Source organism: Elephantulus edwardii, unplaced genomic scaffold (assembly GCF_000299155.1).
Source record: "Elephantulus edwardii isolate Elephantulus edwardi_28Jun2011 unplaced genomic scaffold, EleEdw1.0 scaffold00020, whole genome shotgun sequence".
Classification (NCBI taxonomy): Eukaryota; Metazoa; Chordata; class Mammalia; order Macroscelidea; family Macroscelididae; genus Elephantulus; species Elephantulus edwardii.
Window position 1 is genome coordinate 4,805,517 of NW_006399770.1, and position 24,504 is coordinate 4,830,020.

Here is a 24,504-nt window from a genome sequence, read left to right on the forward strand (position 1 = left end):
CACAAACGGCTCGATGGCACATAACAACAACAATATCATCACGTACCTTCTTACTCATCATGCGCTAGAAGGAAACAGTGTCCCTTCCTGTGTCATCTTTATAATCTTATGTTCCTGAAATAGCTTGCGAGTTGCCTGTCAGTCCGTCACTGCACTACATGTTGTTGGTTTTATTTGTGGATGATCTACTCTCAAGATTGGTCATGGACCTTGAGTTATGGTGGGTCTTCCAAACCCCCTGATGCATTTGTGTTCCATGCACAACTGAGGGCCAAGCGTGAGGAAGCTAGACATGTTGAACCATCTTCCAGCCTTTGGAAAGCACTGGGGTAAAGCATATCTGTGTTCTAACTTTAGGAACTGCTCAGGTCATTGAAGGTGGCCAAGTGGAATACAAGCCTCTTTGGGGCATTCGGTATATGTGGTGGTATCATGTAATTGGCCTCATCTGGACGAGCGAATTCATCCTTGCATGCCAGCAAATGACTGTTTCTGGGGCTGTTGTTACTTGTTATTTCAACAGGTAGGTCCAGCATTTTACTCCTCTTGGCTTATCTGTTTGCTTCCTGTTTGGGTGATGGAAAAGGTATTTGGAAGTTTTGATGTAACCTTTACAAGGGGTAGAAAAAAACTAAAATGACAGCTAAAATTGGAGCAGGTGTGTGTTTGATGGCAAGACAATAGCGTGTCACACCTCTTTTTTTTTGCTGGAAAATTCTGACAAGATACTAAAGAGTGATCTAGTTGCTGGAATAGAAAGATATCTGAAAGGAAGGATTGATTTCTCATGTACAGATCCATTGTCTTAATTGTTTTCTCATGGTAAAAATGTATATAACAAAATATTTATCATTTACAAAACAATTCAACATTTCCATATATATTGTTTTGATGACATTGATTTAATTCCTCCTGTTGTGCCACTATTGCCACAGTCTGTTTCCAAATTATTCCACATCCATGGACAAGAATTCCCTGAACCCTCAGCCATCACTCCCCTTTGTCCTCTCCTTCCCACTCTTGCTAACAACTAGAAAAACTCTGGTCTGTCTCCCTCTCTTGGAATAGGTTGTAGCAAGCTGTGCTTTTAACCCAAAGACTGCGTGTGTCCAGATGCTCTGAGTGAGAAAGAGGGACAGACTCCTCCATTAGGATTCACAGCTTCAGAAACTTGATGGAGGGCCACTGTGAGTCAAAACTGATTCTAGGGCAGTGATTTTGAGGTTTTTATTCCTTGTCTATGATAGATATATCACGGCAGTGTAGGATCTTATAATATTTTGACTGACTTATTTCAACAAGCATAATGCTTAAAAAGTTTATGTCTCAGGTCTTTATTTTCCTTTATGACTAAATAATATTCCACTGTATAAATGATTATATATATATATATATCCCATAACTTGCTTATCCTTTCATCCATTGATATACATTTAAGTTGTTCCCACCTCTTAGTGGTTTTTTAATAGTAAATATTTTAAAATATTACTAATCTATTTTTAACATATTTCAATAAGCCCTGTGACACAGTAGATCAAGAAGTTATAACCTTGGTCAACATTTATGCAGCAAATGATAGACTTGCAAAATACATTAAACAACAGTTAACAGAACTGAAGAAAGAAATAGACAGTACCACGATGGTGGTAGGAGACTTGAACACACCACCATCACCAAAGCATAAGTCAACTCAAAAGAACCTTAGCAAAGATGCAGAAGGTCCAAACTATACAATGAGCCAGCTTGACCTTGTGGATGTACTCAGGATACTACACCCAACTAAAATTCAATTTGCTTTCTTTTCAAATGCACATGATATATTTTCTAGACTCGATCATACATTAGGATGCAAAGCAAGCCTCAACAAATTAAAAAACATTGCAGTTATACAAAGTATCATCTCAGATCACAATGCCATAAGACTAGAAATAAACCACAGGACTTAAAGCTTACAAAACCACCCATGTGAAAGCTATAACTCTCTGCTATAATATGATTGCGTTATAAAAGAAATAAAGAATGAAATTTAAAAGTTCCTTGAAACAAATGAAAAGACAACTTACCAAAACCTCTGAGATCCAGCTAAGGCAGTCCTTAGGGGGGCAGCTTCTGGCAACAGGCACACACATAAAAAAGGAAGAAATAAAAAAACCAGTACTCTAACTCAATACCTTCAACAATCAGAAAAAGAACAGCAATCTAATCCTACAGCCTCTAGAAGAAAGGGCAAGTGCTAAAATCAATGCGATAGACAACATAAAAATTTAAATCATCAATAAGACCAGGAGCTGTTTTTTTAGAAAGAGTCAATAAAATTGACAAATTACTTGCAAATTTAACAAAAGGAAAAAATGAGAAAACACAGATAACTCAATTAAGAAATGATAGAGGTGGCATCACGACAGAACCAGATGAAGTTAAATTTCTAATATTGGAATCCTATGAGAAGCTATTCTTGGATAAATTAGAAAACCTAGAGAAAATGGAAAAATTCCTTGAAACTCATGCCATACCCAGATTGACTCAAGCAGATGTAGAACACTTGAACAGACCCATCATAAAAGAAGAAATTGAACAGGTCATAAAAAGATGTCCTCATAAGAAAAATCCTGGACCAGATAGCTTCACAGCTGAATTCTACCAAACTTTCAGAGAAGAACTATTATCAGTTATACTTAAATTATTGCAAAACATTGAAAAAGAAGAAACAATCCCAGAGACATTATATGAAATAAGCATAAGCCTAATCCCCAAACCAGGCAAAGATATTACCAAGAAAGAAAAATACAGACCAACATCTCTCATGAATATAGATGCAAAACCCCTTAACAAAATCCTAACCAGTAGATTCCAAAAGCTCATAAAAAAAAAAAAAGATCATGACCAAGTATTATTCCTAACAGGTATACAAGGATGGATCAACATAAGAAAAGCAATCAATGTAATTCACCACATTAACAAAGCAAATAACAAAAACCCTATGATCTTAGTAATTGATGCAGAAAAGGCATTTGATGCAATTCAACACCTGTTCCTAATAAAGACCCTCAGAAAAATGGCAATAGAAAGGAATTTCCTCAAAATAGTGAATGGTATATGTGCAAAACCAAGAGCCAATATAATTCTCAATAGAGAAAGACTAAAAGCATTTTCTTTGCAAACAGGGACCAGGCAAGGATGCCCACTGTCACCAGTTCTATTCAATATTGTACTGGAAGTGCTTGATGGGGCAATATGACAAGAGAAGGTAATAAGCGGCATCCAGAGGGGCAAAGAGATGGTTAAACTGTTGCTATATGCAGATGATATGATAGTGTACACAGAAAATCCCAAGAACTCAATGACAAAAAAACAAAACAAAACAAAAGAACACAAAACCAACCCAACAAACAACTGTTAGAGCTAGCCGACCAGTTTAGTAGAGTGGTAGGCTATAAGAGCAATATCAAAAAATTAGTGGGATTTTTCTACAGTAACAAAGAGAACTCAGAGAAGGAAAGCAATATCATTTATAATAGCCAACCACAAATTGAGATTATGTGGGAGTGAAGTTAACTAGAGACACAACAAAAGACCTATACAAAGAAAACTACAGAACATTTTTGCAAGACAGAATAAAATACCTAAATAAATAGAAAAATATGCCCTGTTCACAGATAGGAAGACTCAATATTGTGAAAATGACAATCCTGCCAAAAGCAATCTACATGTTCAACACAATCCCAATACAGATACCAAATTCATTTTTCAGGAGATAGAAAGGGAATGTCAAATTTATTTGAAGAGGAAAGAAACCCTGAATAAGCAAAGCACTTTTGAAAAATAAAAAATTAAGTGGGAGGCATGGCACTCCCTGACCTAAAAACCTACTACACAGCGGTAGCAACCAAAACAGCATGGTACTGGTACAATGAGAGGCACATAAACCAATAGAACAGACTTGAGAACCCAGAAGTGGACCCATCTAGCTACCGTCAACTAATACTCAACAAGGAAATAAAAGCTATCAAATGGGGAGATGATAACCTCTTCAACAAATGGTGCTGGCAAAATTGGACTGCTTCCTGCAGAAAGCTGAAACAGGATCTACATCTCACACCATATACAAAAGTCAACTCAAGATGGATAAGATACCTGGAATACTCAATCTGGAGAGGATAAAATTGATGAATGGGTCCTTCTAAAGATTAGATCCAGGTGTGCATCAAAAACTTTTTCCTGCAGAGTGAAAAGAAAACCTGCTGATTGGGGAAAAAACATTTGGCAATACTATCTCAGAGAAGGGTCTCATATCAATAATTTACTGAATCCTACAGGGTCTCCACAAGAAAAAAAAAAAACAAAAAACAACTGATAACCCAGTTACAAAATGGGCAAAAGACACGAAAAGAATTTTCACTGAGGAAGCTATATTGGTGTCCAACAGACATATGAAGAAATGCTCAAAATCACTGGCAATTAAGAGAGATGCAAGTCAAAACCACAATGAGATACCATCTCACTCCAGTAGCAGTGGCAAAATTTAGCAGGACAGCAGGTATATTGCAGAGGATGTGGCGAGATAGGAACTCTTATACATTGTTGTAAAATGGGATTGTAAAATGGTACAACCACTCTGGAAGGCAGTTTGGTGTTTCCTCAGAAAGCTGAATATAGAAATTCCATATGACCCAGCTATTCCACTGCTTGGAACATACCCCGAGAGAAAGAAAACTAAAGCACAAACAGAGACTTGTACACTGACGTTCTTAGCAGCTATATTCACTATTACAAGAACATAAAAACAGCCTAAATGTTCATCCACAATCGAATGGATTGAGAAGTTGTGGAACATTCACACAATGGAATACTACACAGCACACAGGAGCAATGATTTTGTAAATCACTTCTTAACTTGGGAGGGACTGGAGAGCATTATGCTGAGTGAACTAACTTAGTCCTAGAAGGACAAATAGTGTTTAAAACCATTATTGTAGAATCAATATGAGGATAGGGGGACAGGGAACAGAGAGGTGAGGCTGGGGGTGGGAGTAGAGGGTGGTTAATCATAGGGTTGCATGATTTGATGGGTGGAGGGAGGTGAAGGAAATGAGGAAAGATCTGGTGTGAAAAACAATGTATAAGAACTTTGTAAATAAACCAATGTGGTGTTTATTTGTTTGTTTAAAAAAAAAAAAAAGCCCTGAGAAAAATGGGAATCATTTTGTCCTATGTAAAGTGGGAAGATTATTTACTTGGAAAATGATTTCAAATCTTAAAGGAATTGTCATTCTGAAATACAATTCATATATGTGTCATCAAATACTAGTGAAGTACTTGCTTCTGTGTTCATCATGGTACTTATTTAGGTGTTTATACTCTACTAATCAAAATAGTCACACACACACACACACACACACACACACACATCTTTTGTGTGTGTAATTCTCTGTGGGTAATAATATAACTACAGACAAGAAATGCATGGCCAGGACAATGATAGCCTTGGACTCAGAACAGGAAGTTTACTCCTGATAAGGCCAATCTTCCCCTGGTCTCAGACTAAATGAGGAGGTACACATGAGTGTTCATGAGGTTAAATAAATCAACCAGGCATGATTCATGCTGAGAGCAGTGAGTTCCTGATGATAAAGAGTGCTGTGGGTTTTTAATATAATGTTGCCCCTTGGGAGCCTCCCTCATTAGAAGCCTCATGAAGGGCTATTTTGGTTGGCCTTGAGAACCTCAAGTGACTGGAGGTGGGTGATGTATGTGCTTTGCTCCTGTGATAGGCACTAGAGGTTCTTTGAATCAAATTGACCAGAAGGTAGCAGCTGACTATAGTGATGATTTTTTTTTTAATTGTTTTAGAATAACCATACAAAACATTCTCAATGAGGGGTTTTGACTTGAAACATCTTTTGGTTATATTTTCCAGTGAAGCATGTATATTTATCTCCATCCCTCCTGTTCTTATCTATTGCCATTAAGTTGGAGCTGACTCATCGCTGACCCTCCAGTGAGTTTTCAGAGGTTGTAAATCACATAAGAGGAGAATGTTCAACCTTCTCTGTCGAGGCAGCTTACCAGTAGGCCACCAAAATGTAAGAGAGTTATAAAAGATACAATAAACACACAAGCACAGTGAGAAACAAAGCAGCAATGATACTGGATAAGAGACATGAACTAATGGCAGAAGGAGTGTTGACTTTCAGTAGACTGAGGGACAAAAGCGTATCAGTACCTACTGGGTGGTTGTGGATGTGTAAATAAAACACGGGCTGGTTTGACCCACAACACTTGGAAAAACTCAGTAATTCACATGCAAACTATGCTGCTAGACATCAGTTAGAAGTTTTCTCAAGGAGCTATTACACCCCCAGTTCCAGGCCTCACACCAGTAGAACACTGTTGTTGTTGTTGTTAGGTGCTGTCGAGTCAAATACAGCTCATAACAACCATATGAACAACAGTTCTGAACCCTGTTCTATGTCGTCTTCACACTTCCTGACACACAAGAGCCTATTGCAGAGGTCACCGCATCAATCCATCTGGTTGAAGGTCTTCCTCTCCTTCACCAACCCTCCACCCTTCTTAGAATCATGTCCTTTTCCAAGGAATAGCCCCTCCTAGCAACATGGAAAAAGTATGTGAGGCAAAGCCTCATCATTCTTGCCTCCAAAGAGCACTCCAGCTGCATTCTCTCCAAGACGTATCTGTTTGTTCTCTTGGCCGTCCACAAATGTTCAGTGCTCTTCTCTAACACCACAGTTCAAAGATGTCAATTTTTTTTCTGTCATCCTTATTCTTTGTCCAGGTCTCAGATGCATAGCAAATAATCAGAAAGACTGTGGCCTGAGTCAGATACACCTTAGTCTTCAGACAGACACCGTTACTCCTCAATAATTTGGAGATGTCCTTAACTGCAGATATTTCCAGTGCAATGTGGCTCCTTATTTCCTGACTGCTGGTACCAACAGTGTTAATTGTGGACTGGAATTATATAAATCAAGGAGTGGGTAGACTTGGAGTCTCTGGCACTGCTGTAACTGGGACAAGACTGTACTGAAAACTAGGGGTAGAGAGAGTTAAAATGCTAACTAGTGAGGAAAATCCCCACCAGCCCACATTCCATCATTTGATATCCTGTAGTGTGAGATTGAAGGCTTTTTCCCTAGTGGAGCTATCAAATCTCAAATAAAACCTTACAGATAGTGCCATATGGGACCGCCCTAATGAAGGGGCTTGATTCTAAACCAGACAGGAAATCTCACCAGTCAACAAGCATTGTACCACACACAGAGCTCCTGATTCACTCTTTAGTGCCTTGTTCTTTAACAGCAATTATTAGCCAACCATTATTAAACATTTTAGTAAATCAAAACTCAAAACCCACTGCTGTCCAGCTGGCTCAGAAAGGTCCTCCTTCCATTGGGTTTCTAAGGCTTTAAACTTTTATGGGAAGGGATTGTCCATCTTTTTCTTTCAGAGCTGCTAGTGGATTTGAACTAATGACCATTCAGTTAACAGCCCAACTATGCCACCAGGGCTCCACATATCTTCATAAACTCCTAGCAAAAGAAAAAATATATAGACATTAGCAAAATAAACAAAAGGAATTAGGGAAAACAAAGACAAGGCAGGCAACAAAAGAAAACAATCCCAAAAAATCCCAAACCAAACAAACCCCAAACAAATAAACTGTATCTCCAAAGACATAAAAAAACATACTGTGTTTGCTAAATGAGAACTTAAGGGGGGGAAATAGTAAGAGAGAAAAAAAGGTCTCTTGCAAATGAGAAAATAAGGTCCTAGAAATTTAAAAGTTCCATTGAAAGATTGAAATAGAAAGTTAATTCTTTCAGAAGGTAAAGCAAACACACAGAAAGGTGAAAAGTAGACAAGGAAAAAAGGAAGTTAGAGGATAAATCCTAGAGACACAAAATTCAACTGGTAAGAATTCCAAAAATGGAGAAAAAGGAAAAAGAGGGAGAAAATTATCAAAGAAAAAATTCAAGAGCTGGAGAAGGTGAGTAAGGAGAAGATTCCAGAAGGAAATAACAGGTCAGACCCAAGCACAAAAGATAACGGGATCTGACTTCTTAATGGCCACTCTGAGTCAGGAAGACAGTGGAGAAAGGCTGCCAAAGTTCCTAGGAAAGATTGTTCCTGACCTCACATTCTATACCTATATGTACTACCATCAAGGGCAAAGGGGAGTGAAGACATGGTGTTCCAGGGTGAACCGCCCCACAAGATTCTTCTCCTGTACATCATTTCTCAGGAAGAGTTTTACACACTGCAACTGTAAATCTGGGAGGAAGATGTGAATTTCAGGAAGCAGAGGCTCTAACCTAGAGGGAAATGTCCAGGAGGGTAACTGTGCAGCCAGAACAGAAAGCCACCAGTCCGGGGCTGAGTAGGAGGGCACGGACCCCAGGAAAATGTGTTTGGTGTGTTGGGAAAAGAGTTACACTTTAGCCAAGATTTCGAGGCAGCTTCTAGAAACCAAGTGAAGAAAAAAAAAATATAAAACAACTGCTAACTTCAGGAAACACCAAAAGTTGTACAGGAAAGGAAATACAATTAGAGGGCATTACTTGGATTCGTCATGAATACTATTCATGTATTGGCAATGCAAACACTAAATATCAACTTAACTGAAGCCCACAGTGTACTATGTTGAGAGGATGGAGCCAGAAAGTTAGGTATGTTGGCAGAGGAAGTGATTGGCTGTGTAAGAACAAAACCTCCGTCTTCCACAGCAGGAAGTTGGTAGATAATAGCGAAAGCTTAAAAAATCAAGAAATAGCACTAAGGCCTAGCTGCTGAGTCCTTTCCAATTCATTGAGACCCTATGATGGGTTGTTTCCAAAGCTGTGACTCTCCTTTGGAGTGACTGGTGGATATGAATTTGGTCAGGAGCCCAGCTCTGACAATACTAACATTATGTGTGTGAAGCATAACAACTCCCTAGAAATAAACTTTTCTTCCCCCCAAATCACTGAAAGACTCTTGTGCCAGTCAAATCGGACTCAACAATACACAAGAAAAGAGAAACAAATATCACTGAAAGATGGGTTTAGGAAAGCAGAAGGAGTCTATACATTTCATCTTTCTAATCCTACAGAAACTGTGTTCTTTCGCTGTCCTCAGTAACCTCCAGCTTTTGGGTTTTTTAACCAAATTGACTGCTGTGAAGTCACTCGGCATCTCTCTATTGGATTTCTGAGGCTGCCTATCTTCAGGAGAGGACAACTGTTCACCTTTTTTCCACAGAGAGACTGGTGGACTCAATTTGCTGACCTTTTGGTGAGCAGACACATGATGTCACCCAGGCTCCATGACCTCAGTAATTCTTGGTAGGGTTTGGGAATCTATCCTCATCTTCCATCTAAATCCCTTAGGCTCTGTTATGACCCCATTTCCTCGTGTGCTCCTTGATGAATTCAGAAACAGCTGGAAACACCTTGGGACAAAATCATGCCTCAGGTGTCTCTTCTCCAAATTGGACAATTCTGGTTCCATACTATCCCACTCAAGCCGAAGTGGTTCTTAGTTGGCCCCTCTTGAAGCAAATGGTGGTAAAGGTAAATATTACAGGATGCTAGGACTTGACAGTCTTTGTGTGAACTTCTCAGTCTCTCAGTACTTATGCAAGTGACAAAAGAAACTCATCTTTGTCTGGTTTTTGTCTGAGTTACCTGACTATGTTTAATCCTCATCCGATGGTTAGGCCAGAACATGGGAGTAAAGAACTCTGAACCTTAGGTAATGAAGAATTTGACATTTTAAAATTAGAAAACAAAAAATAAAATTGGAATCATTAATAATGCTACAGATGCATCACCATGCAATGTGTTTTTAATTAGGTTGGTTATATTAAAATAAAACATGACATAAAAAAGACAAAGAATACCAGGAGGTTTCTCCCATTGTTTGGAAATAGAACATTCCTATGAAACAGTGTGCAAACTGAAAAGGAATAAAATGAAGAAGGAATTATCCTTAGTTTTTGAGTTAATGAAAAATATTTAAATAAACATTTTAAACATTTTAAATCAATAGAAAGAAAAAATATTGAGCATGTCCAGAGTTGTGGATTAGTTCTAACTCAAGAGTACACAACAAAAACAACAATATGCCTCATGCATATGCATCAGGGAGTGCTGGTGGTCTAGTGGTTAAGGAAATGGGCTGCCAACCCACAGGCTCTGAAGAAGAAAGAGGACGTTGTGTCCTCTCATGCGATTTACAGCCTCTGAAAACCAATTGGAGGATCTGCTAAGAGTCAATTCTAAGTTGACGCCACATAACATCGCCACCAATCATGCGTCATTTACTATTTTCATGTAACCAATTAGCACCCATGGTAGCAACAGTGTAGAAATCAAAAGACATGTTTCATCAGAAGAATCTGCTGTCAAGGACTTCTCTAATGTGCTAAAGAGAAATGATGTCCGTTTTAAGATTAAGATAAACAGAATCCAAGTTACAGTCTTTGCAGTCACTTCCTATGCATCTGAAAGCTAGATATAAATAAAGATGACAAAACAAGAATTGATGCCTTTGAATTATGTTGTTGGAAAAGAATACCAAGTATTCCAAGGAGTACCGAAAGAGTAAACAGGGGTGCTTAGAGGCAAAGATGCTGAAACGTGGTCTCACATACTTCAAGCATGTTCTTTTGAGGGACCAGTCCTTATTAAAATTAAAATTAAAAGACATTCTTCTGGGAAAGGTAGAGGGTCAGTGAGAGAAAGGAAGACCCTCAACAAGATGAGTTGGCACAGTGACCGTAGCGATGGATTCAAGCTTATTAGAGCTGATGATGATGGCACAGGATAGGGCAGAGTCCAGATCTATTGTTCATAGAGTTGCTATGAATTGTATGCAACAGTCACTAAAAATTGTCATGCAAAATAAGACATGAAACCTAAAATAACACCATATATATTATTCATATATGTAGTTCAAAGCAGTTGTGACTTGATGCTGAAAGACTGAGTGGAAAGAGGAAGAAGGTTGATGACATCTTCCTCGGCTGCTGTGTACGTGCTCACTGTCTCTTTAATGGCTTATCCGAGGAAGGGACAAGGTCACTGCAAGGACCACACAGTTCCCATTCTTTCAGTAACCCTTCTATTAGACGCTGTCTCGCTCACAGAGCTGTTACAAGTCCAGGAACCTCAGCACGTTATGTATCAAGAGTTTCTATGAGTACCACCTAGAGTCTGCACCTGGTGCAAACTGTTAACCCTCCTGTCTGCTAATTGCGAGGTTGGAGGTTTGAATCCACCTAGAGGTTCTTCAGAGGGAAGACTGGGCAGTCTAGAAAAGCAGTCACGCACAGCTGCGGGAGGGCGTAGTTCTGCTGTGGCACACATGGGGTCACCATGAGTCAGAATCAAATCGAATGCACCTTGTCTGTTAGACGTGACGTAACGAAAGCTCAGACTTGCTCCTGGGACCTGGATGTTGCCTGCTTGGTTTACGCTCTGTGTTGTCCAATGGGACTAAGTAGTCACAAAACAGGACCATAATCAGAAAAGTGGCAGAGGGTTCAGATGGAACAGACCCTTTGGCCCGAGTTTGTCCAGTAAATTTATGTTATGACTCAGTGGTGCAAAGAACTTTCAGTATTTTCACAGCGCCCATCAGTTTAAAACAAGAGGGTTTCATTGTGCACCTGCAGGTTCTGGAGTCCTCCCACCTGCCCCACCCATACGACTGGGGTAGATGTGGCCTGACATGTGAGATGGTGGTCAATGCAAAGTATCTTTGAAGAAGAGATGAATAAGGCTGACAAGGGCCCCTGTCCCCTCCTAGTAAACTCATCCCTGCTTTGAAAATGTCTAATACTGTTGCCATCTATTAGGCCAGTTCTCAAAATATGGTAGTTAGGTGAGAAATACTATTCTAAGCCTCACTAAATGTGATCAGACTGTCTTTCTGAAGGAAGGTTTGTTGGTTGTGAGGGAGAGAATCAAAGACAGTAGCTATATATGCAGATATAGGGATGACAGGATGGCATGAGAGTCTCGCTAAGGGCCATCTAGAACCTCAGCATCTTCTTCTAGCTAAGTGCTGCAGAGTCTGGACTTATAACTGGGATGTTATAGAGCTGAGACGTTAAGATAATGCAGATACCTCTCTGTCTGAAACGGTTAATCCCATTACAGTGAAACCTTCCCTGAGAGCTGGGGCCTAAACCACATTTCAGTACCTGCAGGCCCAGACCCCAAGGCCCCATTCACAGTGGCCTATGAATCATTTGTTTCCTCACCAGATGGAAAGCAGGTGTTGTCCTCTTCTCTCTGCATCCCCTCTTGAGCACTATAATAAGTTCTAAAGCATATAAATCTCCTAAATGGAAAAGTAAACATTCTCCCTTTTACAAAAAGAATGAGAAAAGGGGTGGGGGGGGGGAAGTGTATCAGATTTTCCTGGCCTTCACTCCTCTTCCAGTTTATCAGATCAAAATGCATCCGCATTAGCAATAGCCTCCCTGGTATTTTCTATTTTAAATACGATTGGGCTGAAACACACATAGCCATTTTGCAGGACAACTGGGCTGCAGTTACTCTGTCCTGAGTATCACTCTCATGTTCTCTTTTCTCTTCCTGGATGATTTAAAGAACAGCAAAACACAGCCCTTGCCAACTCTTGAAACATTTCTGGCTGCGTTCCTTTCCTTCCCTCAAAACCTAGGCCCTTGTCAAAACCTTAATTCATAGTGACTTATTAGAAACCGGAGCAAGTTGTAGAATAATCCATTATGAAGGAACCGGCCTTCACTTGGAATCCGTGGAGTGGCTTCTCAGAAAAAGGGCTTCATTTTCTAGAAGTGGCATCAGCAGGGAGTGAGGTTGGTGGAGGGGTTCCCACAGCCCTCTCGCCTTTGTTTCTTCTCTTGGCTTTGGGGGAGGGTGAAGGCTGTACCCATTCTGCTCTTTTTCACTTTCTTTTCTGTCTTTTACACATTCTTCGGAGCTGTGTCATGACAAGTCCCGTAAGTGATTCACATCACAGTGACCTTTAAAGAGCAGAATAGAAATCAGCTAGAGCCCTGAGCGGTGGGGAAGCCAGCATCAGGGGCTCCTGCCTGAGCGTTGGGCCAGAGCGCCTCATTACCTCTGCCTCGTGGGGCCGGCTGGTTTGGTGATGATAATTATCTCAAAGTTACTGTGGGCAATGCTTATGCATGTTCATGTGTAACTGAAACCTTACAAATTATTATATAACAACACTAATGGTTACATAACAATCATTACAGAAATTTATGAACATTAAAATGGGATTAATAGGCATCTAAAAGGATTAGTAGAGGTGGTCTGAGTTATGAAAAGAAACATTTCTTTAACTCCTCCAAATTCATATTTTCCTCTTCTGTATTCATTTATAGCTTCAGTACTACTCAAAGGAATGAAATTAATCCAAAATAGAATTTAAATTTAGCTATCCTGGAGTATAAAATGGTACCAAATGCTTATTGCTTCACTGCTTTATAAATTGTTACCATAGTTAATGAATTGAAGTAGAGAGAAGTTCTTTTGTTGCTTTTTAAAATAATGTGCTGAAAATTCTTTCTCCTTCTCTCTCTTTTCCTATTCCCAGAAATAAAAACGACCCTCCAGAGCATCCCATCCTTTCATCTCTCTCAGTTCTTTGTTGCTACCATCAAGGGACAGTCATAAAAGGGTCACTTTTAATCAGCCTGGTGAGAGTTCCAAGAATCCTTCTCCTGTCGGCATATAACGCTCTGAGAGAGAAGGTAAGGCACCTTGACACAGAGCGAGACTGGTGCCGGGGCTGCAGGAAAGTTAATTACTGGAAAACCACAGAGTCCAGAGGCAGCCATGTGATCTGTGACAGTGCCAGTCAGAAGGCTGCAGAGTCCCTCAGGTCTCCCTCTCAGCCCCACCCAGGAAACCTCTTTCTCAGTCTGTGTTTGTCTGCTGGATTTTTCTCCAGCAGAGTGGACACGGTGTGGAGAGGGAGACATCTAAGACAAGTTCTAAATTAGCTGGGCTTCCTTCTTATTTAAATGCTGAACGAATGGAATGAAATCTTGAGGGGGGAAAAATGTGAGCACATTTGAGTAAGCACTTAATGTGCTTTCTGTAAAAACAACAAAATGCACTCTTGAAAAGAAGGAATATTTGTCTCTGTTTTAATGCAAAAATATCCCTTTTGCTTTTGTGTTTTCCAGAGGGTGCCTAGAGAAGTTACTGGTGTGTGGCAGGAAGGGAAGGAAGGAGAGAGAGAGAGAAAATGAATGAGTGTGTGTGAGAGAGAGAGAGAGAGAGAGTGTGTGTGTGTGTGTGTGTGTGTGTGTGTGTGTGTGTTTTCAAGTGTATATGTGCACATGCTTGAGAGAGAATATTGAGCACGCTGACCTAAATCTTGGTTTAAAAGCCTGGAAACTGTAGCGCTTTTGTGCCTGGGCTTTTTTTCCCCTCCTCCCTGGTTTTTATTTCCATGCACATTTGCTTATGAATGCCAGTGGAAACCAGAACACCAGGAAAACAGCTGTTCTCATGGTATTTCTGGCCTGCGACACAAGGCGGGATTGGATCTTCCCCAACTTTGCTGTTCTCACACAATGCTAATCTCTTCCCCTATCGTCACCCCAGGGTTGGTCGATTGGCCAGTTTCACAAATTTAAATGATTTCTGTTCTTTGTATATTGTTATGTGTCTTCAGTAAATTGGGGAACTTGCACACATAGATTCACAATTACAGAAAAATTTTGTGCCCTTTGAGCAAAAATCTGAATTGTTTGTACTTTTTTAAAATCTGCAATTATGATATGGTGTTATTCACTGCCCCTCTAAAGGCTTTTCAGAGGCAGTAAATCGCACGGGAGGAGATTGCCCATCTTTCTTCCCGGGAGCAGCTGGTGGATTCAAACCATATGCCTTTGGGTTAGCACTGCATCTCTTTACACCACTAGGCCACCAGAGCTGTGTAAAATTTACAAATCAACTAGGAACAAGTGACTGAAATATTTGGTATGTGTGGCTTAAAAATAACATTCTCAATAGTTGCCCTTCATCATAGAAATACTTTCCTGTATTTCTACATCATAGAAATACTTTCCTGTATTTCTATGAAATTCTTGGCCACATTTTAGCAACTTCCTTTTTTTCTTAAAGAGGCTTTTCCACTTTCTTAAAGGGCCAAATCTGGCCAGCCCTTGCATTTTCAAATTAATCCTTAAGAAACCTAGAGAAGAATTCCTTGAAGATGAGAACAGCTTTTTATTTTAAGAATATATGTGTATGTATACATTACTAGTAGGTAATTGTAAATTAATAAGCAACTGGGAGCTTGTCACCATTCCTGCAGTTAAGCTTCTTAAGCTCTTTCGGGAAGCTGCCTTCTATAAATCTAAAAAAAGAAGTCGATAAAAGACCCAAGGTCTCTAGCTAGCGTCTAAAAACAAATGTATCAATCCTGAAATCTCATATGGGGCAAGTGTCCAAACTTCTTTTTAGTGGTGTCACTGTCTTTTCTTAGGTCAGAAAGCAGCTTGGCTTCCTCAGCCCTTGCAGCCCAGTACCTGTCTACAATTTAAACATTTCACACCAACACTGCTTGATCTTTTGTACTTAAATAGACTCATTCACAGCCACAGCCTACTGAAAAGTATCCAGATCAGGTTTCATCCAATTGAATTAACTTTGGAACAAGAAAATGTCCATATAAGGCTGGGTTGTTCCTGGGGTCCTCACAGAAGACTATTTCAGGATTGTTTTTAGATATTTTTTCCCCTTCTCTTTGCTCTGTGCAGTGGGCAGGACATATTCAATCACCCTCCCCCAAGATTTTTATTTAACTGTTTACTCTCAGAAACCCAAGAGTGGCTCAGACATAGCATTGACTGTGGGGCTGGGACATACAGCATTTCATTCCGTTTACCGTGATTCCTGAGATATGCACAAATTCAAATCATGTTTAAAAGGACTAATTCATTCCCTGAAATTCAGCCCTGAAAGTCTCACTGTAGGATTTTATTTCCTATAAAGTTAGACTAGGCCCTTGTTTCATGTGTGCACATAACCAGTATCAACTTAAATCCATTTAAAAAAATGGATTATTTTGTCTTCATATCTCTGGAATGCAGATTTCTCCCATATAAACTTCAGTTTGTACAAACAAAATGTACTATTTAAGATGCTTAGAGGGAGGGTGAAAGGGAAGAGTAAATTCAATAAGCTCAACTTTCCTTTGCTAGTGATTATAGACTATCCTATCCCATGCCATCTTGCTAGGCACAGGATAGGACAAGGCTCAGGTCTGTCATTCATAGGGTTGCTATGAGTCGTACTCAACTCGATGGCACCTAACAACAACAACAACGAAAAGCCACATTCTGCTTCTGCTGATGTTAGCAGCAATCATAACAGCCAAACTTGTAAGAGAGAAGAGAGAAACTTTGTTCATGGATAATAATAATATTGGTAATAATTGTTATTATTCAATTCATTAATTAAGAATATAGTTAGGTGCAAAGGGAGTTCTGGTGGCATAGTCCACTGGAAGCTACACAGTTAACCCAAAAGTGGCCCCTCCCTGGCAGTTCAGATCCACAAATGATTCTTAGGGAGAAAAATGGATAATTTCTTCCCAAGTTGTATACTGCCTCAGAAGACACATTAGAGGGTCAGTTGTAAGTCATTTCCTACTCCAGACCAATGGGTTTGAGTTTGAGTTAATAAGTATGAAGTAGAACTAATCTTGTACTGAATGAGAATTATCGTAGCATTTTCCCCAGGTAACTATGTTTCTAAATTGAGACTGTGTGTCCTGTCAGGAACTACCTTCTTGCCTCCTGCCCATGTTGTTTTTAACTCTATTCCTTTGGTTCTGACCCTGATCCCACAGCGTAATGCATGGTCGAGGTGCATGTTTAGATCCTGTTTCTGCTGCTTCTGGTGTTTCGACAAATACCTGCACCACCTGAACCAGGTACGTATCCTGCTGAACACCCAGGAATGTCCAGAGGTGCAAAAGGGTGCACTGTGTTCTCCAGGTCAGGAACTGGCAAGCTGTTCTATGAAGGAGCAGATTGTGTCAATATTTTAGCCTTTTTAAGTCACCCCATATCTCTCTCACCTACTCAGTTCTTATAGAGGGACAGCAACAACAGAGAAAATGTAAATTATGGGCCATGTTTCAATAAAACTTTATTTATATCAAGAAATACATTTTTTTTTAATTTTTAAAAGCCACTTTCTAAAAGGTGAAATTTAATCTAAGCCTAGGGCAGGAAGAAAGCAGGGGGCCTGTTAGATCTGGCTCCCAGGTTGTCTTTTGCAGACTCCTGCCTTACTACCTTAAATTATTAGAAATACTTTTCAAATTCTGGGAGGAAAGCATGCATTTCTCTTTTAAGAAATAAAGAAAGAAGAAGCATTAGCAACTCCAGCATAATGAATATATCCACAGAGAGCCAATTTTCAATGTCTTCTCCAAAAACTGTAATTTTCCTAAAATAGGAAAATCAGCTCTCTAATTTTTATGTTTTACCAGCCTTCCCTTTCAAGCTATAAATATCCCTTATGAAAATCAGAAGAAAAATTACATACTGTGATTTTTTTTTACTTCAAGTTTTCTTCTTTACAGTCTTTCAAGTTGATGGAAGTTTAAATATATGTTTTATTTTTCTGTAGATAATTTAGGAAATCTTAAAGACCCCTAGTCAAATTTGCACAAAACAGTGTTATTGTAAGCCAACAGGCAGTTTTAGAATGTCAAATGTCTACAGACAATCCTCTGTAACAAGCACTTCTTATTATTGCCCCTCTTCCTAAGAAATGCACCATTAGAAGTAAAGGGGCTGATTAAACCATCATGTTTAATGCCTGGTAAGTGGTATTTAGAATGCTTCTTATTATTCAGGGAAAAGTGCAGCCTTCTTACAGTAAAGCACTATTCTTAAGGCTATTCTTAAAAGAAGAATCCTGGAGTACATTTTTGAGAGTGTTTCCTTTTCACTGGGATTCTACAAGCTGGTGTATGTGGAATACAGAGATGGTCAGTGTTCATAGTCTCAGCTGTCACCCAGAGAGCCCAGCACAGCTCATGGGTAGCCCATGCATTAGTCAGTGGAAGTGTGCGTGTTGGTGAAATGAAACTTCCAGGTTCAGGCAGACTAGAAAGAAAAGTCTGACCATCTGCTTCTGAAAATTGACAAGGAAAAGCCCTGTGACTGACAACAGTCCACAGTCTTCAACCTCCTCAGCCGATCGTGGGGATGGTGCAGAACAGGGTTTTGCTCCATTGTGAATGGACTCGTCATGAATTGAGCATTGATGCAACAGCAGTTACCAGCTACAACAGCAACACACCACGAGGCTCTTAAGAATTGTGGGACAAATAGAGTCAAGGCTCTCACATACTTTGGGCATGTTGTCAAAAGGGGCCAGTTCTTAGGAAAGGTGGAGAGTTAGAAAAAGAGAAGACCCTCAATAAGTTGGATTGACACAATGGCTGTAACAATGAGTTTGAGCATGTCAGATATTGTGAAGATGTTTCAGGATAGGACAAGGTTCATAGGATCACTATGAGTTGCAATTGACCCAACAATAGGACCTAACAACAACACAGCAATACAGCAAGTCAGGCCAACCCCCAGAGGCGTGCGCCCCCTGTGGTTGTGGTGTGGTCCCTAGAACCACATATGTGTATACAAAACCTAACTTACTCTACAAAGATTTTTCGGACATGTATAATAATGTATTAACTATGGTAGAATGTAAACTATAGGGTTTTCAGAGGCCTGCTATTTCAGAAGTGGATAGCCAATTCTTCTTCCTAGTCTGTCTTAATGTGAATGTTCAGATTTAGAGAAGTATCAGACAGACCAGCAAGTTAAAGGTATATCCCTTATTGCGGAGTTAACTTTAGTGTCAGTGTTGTCCCTGCCTTCCTCACACGCGTCTTTACCCACTTATTTCCCTGCTCCACCATCCACCAGGATACCCATCCACTTCTACCCCCTCCCTTCCCATCTATCTCCCTTTGACCAGCCCTCCATCTAATAACTTATATATGAAGCTTCCATGGTTTCTGTGATTCCAAACACATCAGCTGATGGTAGTTCCTTATGTTGGGATCAATGTCTCTAAAGTTGGCACCAGCAGTCAGGAAATTAAAAGGCGCATTGCCATGGGAAAGTCTGCTGTTAGGGACCTCTCCAAAGTACTGAAGAGCAATGGTATTTCTCTGGAGACTAAGGTGCATCTGATACAGGCCATGGTCTTCGCAATCACTTGTTATGCATCAGAGAGTTGGACAATGACCAAGGAGGGTAGAAGGAGAATTGATGCCTTTGAGCTGTGGTGCTGGAGAAGAGTATTGAGAATACCATGGACTGCTAGGAAAACAAACAGATTTGTCCTGGAAAGGGTTAAACCGGGTAGCTCCTTGGAGGCAAGGATCCTGAGGCTCCGTCTAACTTACTTTGGACATGTTGTGAGGGGAGACCGGTCCTTGGAGAGGGACATCATGCTTGGGAGGGTGGAGGGACAGCACAGGAGAGGAAGGCCCTCTATGAGGTGGATTGATTGAGTGACTAGGATAATTGGGATGGGAGTGTCGGAGATGGTGCGATTGGCACAGGACAGAGCGGAGTTTAGGGATGTTGTACATGGGGTTGCTATGAGTTGCAAGCGACTCGACGGCACATAACAACAACAACAACAGAATGTAAACACTTGAAATAACAAAGGAAAGCATCACGATAGCTAAGAAATACAAAGCAACGCACATATTCTGATACACAGAATATGTCCACCATGTAGCCGTGGTGGTTTATTTGCCATGTCCTTTGGTGCAGTTCCTGAGAAATGGCACTGCTAACCCAGACACTGCACCTCCATGTCAGTTCAAATCCACTAGTGGCCCCCTGGGAGAAAGATGGGCAGTCTCCTCCCGTGTGACTTACAGCCTCTGAAAAGCCACCGGTGAGTCAGCAATGAGCAAGTCCCAGCTCGGTGGCAATGAGCTTGAAGGTTGCTTTATTTCTTTTTCATTGTATTACATAAATTCGCGTTATTTTCTTATCCGTCTTTCACTTATGGTTACCAAATTGCTCCATAGAAACTGAGGGCTGTCTTGTGGATGCTGCCAGGGAGGGCTCCTATCACCCTGATCCCACCCATGCCCCTCCCAGCTGAAGTAGTTCCCCTGCCTCGGGAGTGGAATTCCACAGTAAGTTTCATAGGAAGGCAGACTTCCGTTGCTAAAACACTTTGGAAATCATTCTTTTTTTTTTCCTGTTTGTTTTCTCTACCCTAAGGGACATGCATTCTGCCTCCTGACGTTCCCTCCCCTTAAACCGCTTGCACTTGACTACTGTTTAAGAGCAATGGTACTGCAGAAGAAAGACTTGGTGCTCATTTTTGTAAGATTATAGCCACTGAAAAGTCCTATTGAGCACGGTTCAATTCTGGCACCCAAAGAATCACTGATTTGGACTAAACTCAGTGACAGTGGGGATATTATGAACTTAGTAGGACCTTTTCCCTTAAGGAGCTCTGGGAGCTTAGTGGTAAGGAGTTGCACTGCCATCCTAAAGGCAATCTGTGAGAGGAAAGTGAGCAGTCTCCTCCCATGCGATTAGCTGCTTCTGAAAACCTGCTGGAGGGTCAGCTATGAGTCAGTCCCTACTCAACAGTACACAACACCACCCTTTCCCTTAGGGAGTCCTGGCAGCCTGGCCCATAGGGAGTTGCACTGCTAATGCAAAAAGGAGCTCCTCACTCGAGGTTTGAATCCACCAGCGGCTCTGTGGGAGAAAGGTGGGCAATTTCCTGTGAGATTTACAGCCTCCAGAAAATCAGCTGCAGGGTCAAGCGATGACTCCATTCTGATGGCAATGAATGAAATTTTGAACTTTTTTCCTTAGGAATTCAAACTCTTTTTAAGATCCTTTAGTCGTGTAGCTATTAACTGCACAGTAATTACCGCGGCAAGGGTGAGACATTCTTACAACAGATGTGCAGTGGGAGTGATTGTGTCAGGATCACGAAAAGGCTGAGGTACCTTTGATCCAGCTCCCACAGTGAGTCAGTGGGTCAGACAGAAAGAGGGGTCTCACAGATGCCAGTGATGACGCCTGTGCACAGGGCCGTCTAACCAGCTGTCCTGGGAGCTTCACCTCAAAACAACTGGGACAGATCTAGGCAACCCCAGCCGACATAGATACCAGGGGTGCCCAGAGTTTAATAGAGTGTGAAAGAAGGAAAGCAGATGACTTGATGTGGATAGTGATGGGGAAAGAAGAGTCCCTCTGGTCTAAATTAAATATGGAAAAGCCGAGTGGGAAGAAAAAGGGAAGTGGGAAAAGAATTTTGACAGTAAAGATGGTTATTGTGTAATGGTAATCAAATCTCTTCCCATCCCATTTGGCAGCAGAAAAGGGATATGCGTATAAATTAGTGAGAAAAGACTTTAGATTTGCCTTTTGAGAAATGTCCTGGCATTGGAATGAGTTACTAAGGGAAGTTTTGGCATCTCCAGTTCTGGAAATCAGATTTCAAAGAGCTGAGGACTATTTGATTTTCATTGTTTTAGGGATGAGGAGCTGGGAAGTGCAAAAAGAGAATGTTACCCATTTGTTACTGCCGAAACCCAGATGCTCTTCTTTATTTAATGTCAAAGAGCTGGTTGTGTTTCACCATCGCTCTTTGAAAGCATCAGCTGTCTTCACTGAGCCTGGGCGACGGGTGAAGGCAAGAGCTCCATTTTATTGACACCCAGCCTGAGGCTGCATGCTGATTACTGATTCCCTTGCGGAGTGGAAGATGAGACCCCAGACTCATCATTTCTCATTGCTCATCTAGTTACATCATAAATGCCGACTGTGTACATCGCTGAACCAAACACATGTGTACACAACACAGACTTAGACATCCAACAACTATTCTTTTATTGCTTATTGCATTTGTAGGATTTGTTTGCTGAGCCCGGGTGTTATAGGGAAAGGACCGTGGTGATCCTGGCTTAATGGAAGCATGAGCCTTCAAGGTGGTGACAACAAGAAGGGGCGGGGGTGATAGGAGGCATGTGGATGACATTTATGTAAAAGCAATACAAAGCTGCTCCACAAAAGGACCATTGTTGATTTGAAGACTTAGTTCCCTAGAGAAATAGCTCTTTAGGAATTTCTTAGGATATAGGAAGCTCAAAGTCCAAATCAGATGTTAAGCAGCCTAGATGCCCTCCTACAAATAGTTCTAACCTCCTTTGACTCCTTGGTTTGTAGACAATCTTCACCTACTGTCTGCCGTCTTCTGGATGCACTCTATGTCTAATCTGTCCTTTAAGAACTCAGAATTTACTCAGAACCTAGCTTACTCAGGTAAGAGCTAATGAACACTTAAAATGGACCTTTTCCATTCAGTCAATTCTGATTCAGAGTGATCTGATAGGAAGAGTAGAGCGGCCAGATCAGGTTTCCAAGGCCATGGATCTTCCCAGAAGCAGATGGTCTCATCTGGCCCCCTCAGAACAGCTGGCGGGTTCAGTCAGCACCCTAGTGCTTAACAACTAAGCCACCAAGTCACCTTAAAGAACAGAAAGGAAAACTCATTTCTATAAAAGGAGTCCCTGGGTGGTGCAAACAGTTAAACACTTGACTATTAACCAAAAGGTTGGTAGTTTGAACCTACCCGGAGGTACGGTGGGAGAAAGACTCAGTAGTCAGCTTCTAAAAGGCACAGCCTTTAAAACGTTGCAGAGAAGTGATGTTCTGAACACAAGTGGTTAGAATAAACTCAGTGGCAACTGGTTTGGTATTTCCAAGCAGGGTTATATCTATAAGTACAGGGATTAGAATGTCAACGTTTAGGGGAGCTCTGGTGGACTAGTGGTAAGGAGATGCAACTACAATCCCAGAGGCACACGGTTCAAATCCACCAGATGCTCTGCCGGGGAAGGAGGGACAACCTCCTGTACCAGTCAGATCTGATTTGACGGTACACTCCCACAAAAATAATAAAATAAAAAAAAATAAAAAAGAATGTCAACGTTTATTTTGTGGTTATTGTTAGAGTTCAACAAACTCACAACAGGAGGCAACTGTCCAGTCTCTGCTGTGTGCCAGTCTATTGTTGCATCCGGCAGGTTAATGAATCTCATTGACAGTCTTCCTCTTTTTCTGCTGACTCTCAACTTTCCCAAGCATGATTCGTTCTTCGGGATTGGGCCCTCCTGAGAGCATGTCCACAATATGTGAGACAAAGTCCTATGTATATTTTATAGGGACACAATTTAATATAGAACCCCTGGAAATTAGGAGACATTTCATGTTGTTGTTTGCCATCGAGTTGGAACCAACCCATAGCTGATCCTCTGGTGACTTTTGAGAGACAGTAAATTGCACAGGAGGAGATTGTCCATCCTTCTCCCTCAGAGCAGAGTGGATTTGAAATGAATGTCTTTGGGATTGCAGCTCCGCTTCTTAGCACTAGGCCACCGGAGATCCCTGCACCTTGTTAGATGCTGTCAGTTTGAGTATTACTCTTAGTGATCCTATGATCAAAACCTTGCTCGGTCCTGCCCCAGCCTCGGTCTCCACCAAGCTCAAGCCTGTTGTAGTCACCGGTTAGTCTATCTCCTTGCGGGTCTGTGTTTCTTTCTCTGACCCTTCACCTTTCCCAGGATGAGGTCCTTTTCCAAGGATTGGCCCTTCATAACAACATGCCCAAAGTGTATGAGACCAAGTTCCACCAACCGTGCCTTGAAGGAGCCTTGAAGGACCAAGTTACATGGCCTCCAAAATGGATGTTTATCTTTAGGCGTCCATGGGATAGTTAATAGTCTTTATCAGCAGTATCTAGATAAGGAGCCTTCTTCTATCTTCCTTATTCGTTGTCTAGCTTTCACACACACATATGAACCAATTGAAAATACCCTGGCTTGGGTCAGGCACACCTTAGCCATTAAACTTATTCCTTGCTCTTTAGCACTTTTTTAAAAAAAACCTACTTATCATTTTATTTTTTATTGCAATTTTAACATTTACAAAAATTAGATTGTCATTCATTCGTTGTTGCACGTGTTCCTTCCTCCCCTTCCCACCCCTCCAGTTCACTCTCTTTTTTTCTTTTTAATATTCATTCATTGTTGCACAATGTTTTCCCTCCCTTCCCTACAACCTCCCCTAGTCCACTTTGCAATGCACCCCGTATTCTGGACTGTTGTTATACATATAATACCTAATCACATTTTTCTTTTAAACTATTCTTTCCCTCATTTGTCCCAATGCAGTATTCATTATCTATCCACTCTTTATGATAATCGGTCAACGAAAAACTCGTTTCCATGGAGCCAAACCAAACTCAGGGTGATCCTATGATAATTCATCCTTAAAAGCAGCACACCTTTTATTGTTTTCTACAGAATCCACACATAGTTTCTTAGGGAAGAATTTCTCCAAGTCCACATCTCTTGTCTACTTTGGCCGTAAGCATTAGTCCATGACTATGGCCTTGGTTTTACTTCACTGTGCCT

At 40.8% G+C, this 24,504-nt stretch overlaps 1 protein-coding gene across 1 annotated transcript in view; it reads left to right on the plus strand.

Moving 5' to 3' along the window:
• SLC44A3 (solute carrier family 44, member 3) overlaps positions 1-24,504 on the plus strand; it is a 135,232-nt gene that overhangs the window by 74,223 nt on the left and 36,505 nt on the right. Inside the window, exons 10-12 of the mRNA XM_006882489.1 lie at positions 358-523; positions 13,597-13,753; positions 16,870-16,953. Coding sequence (XP_006882551.1) covers positions 358-523; positions 13,597-13,753; positions 16,870-16,953 — 407 coding nt within the window. The remainder of the gene's footprint in view (positions 1-357; positions 524-13,596; positions 13,754-16,869; positions 16,954-24,504) is intronic.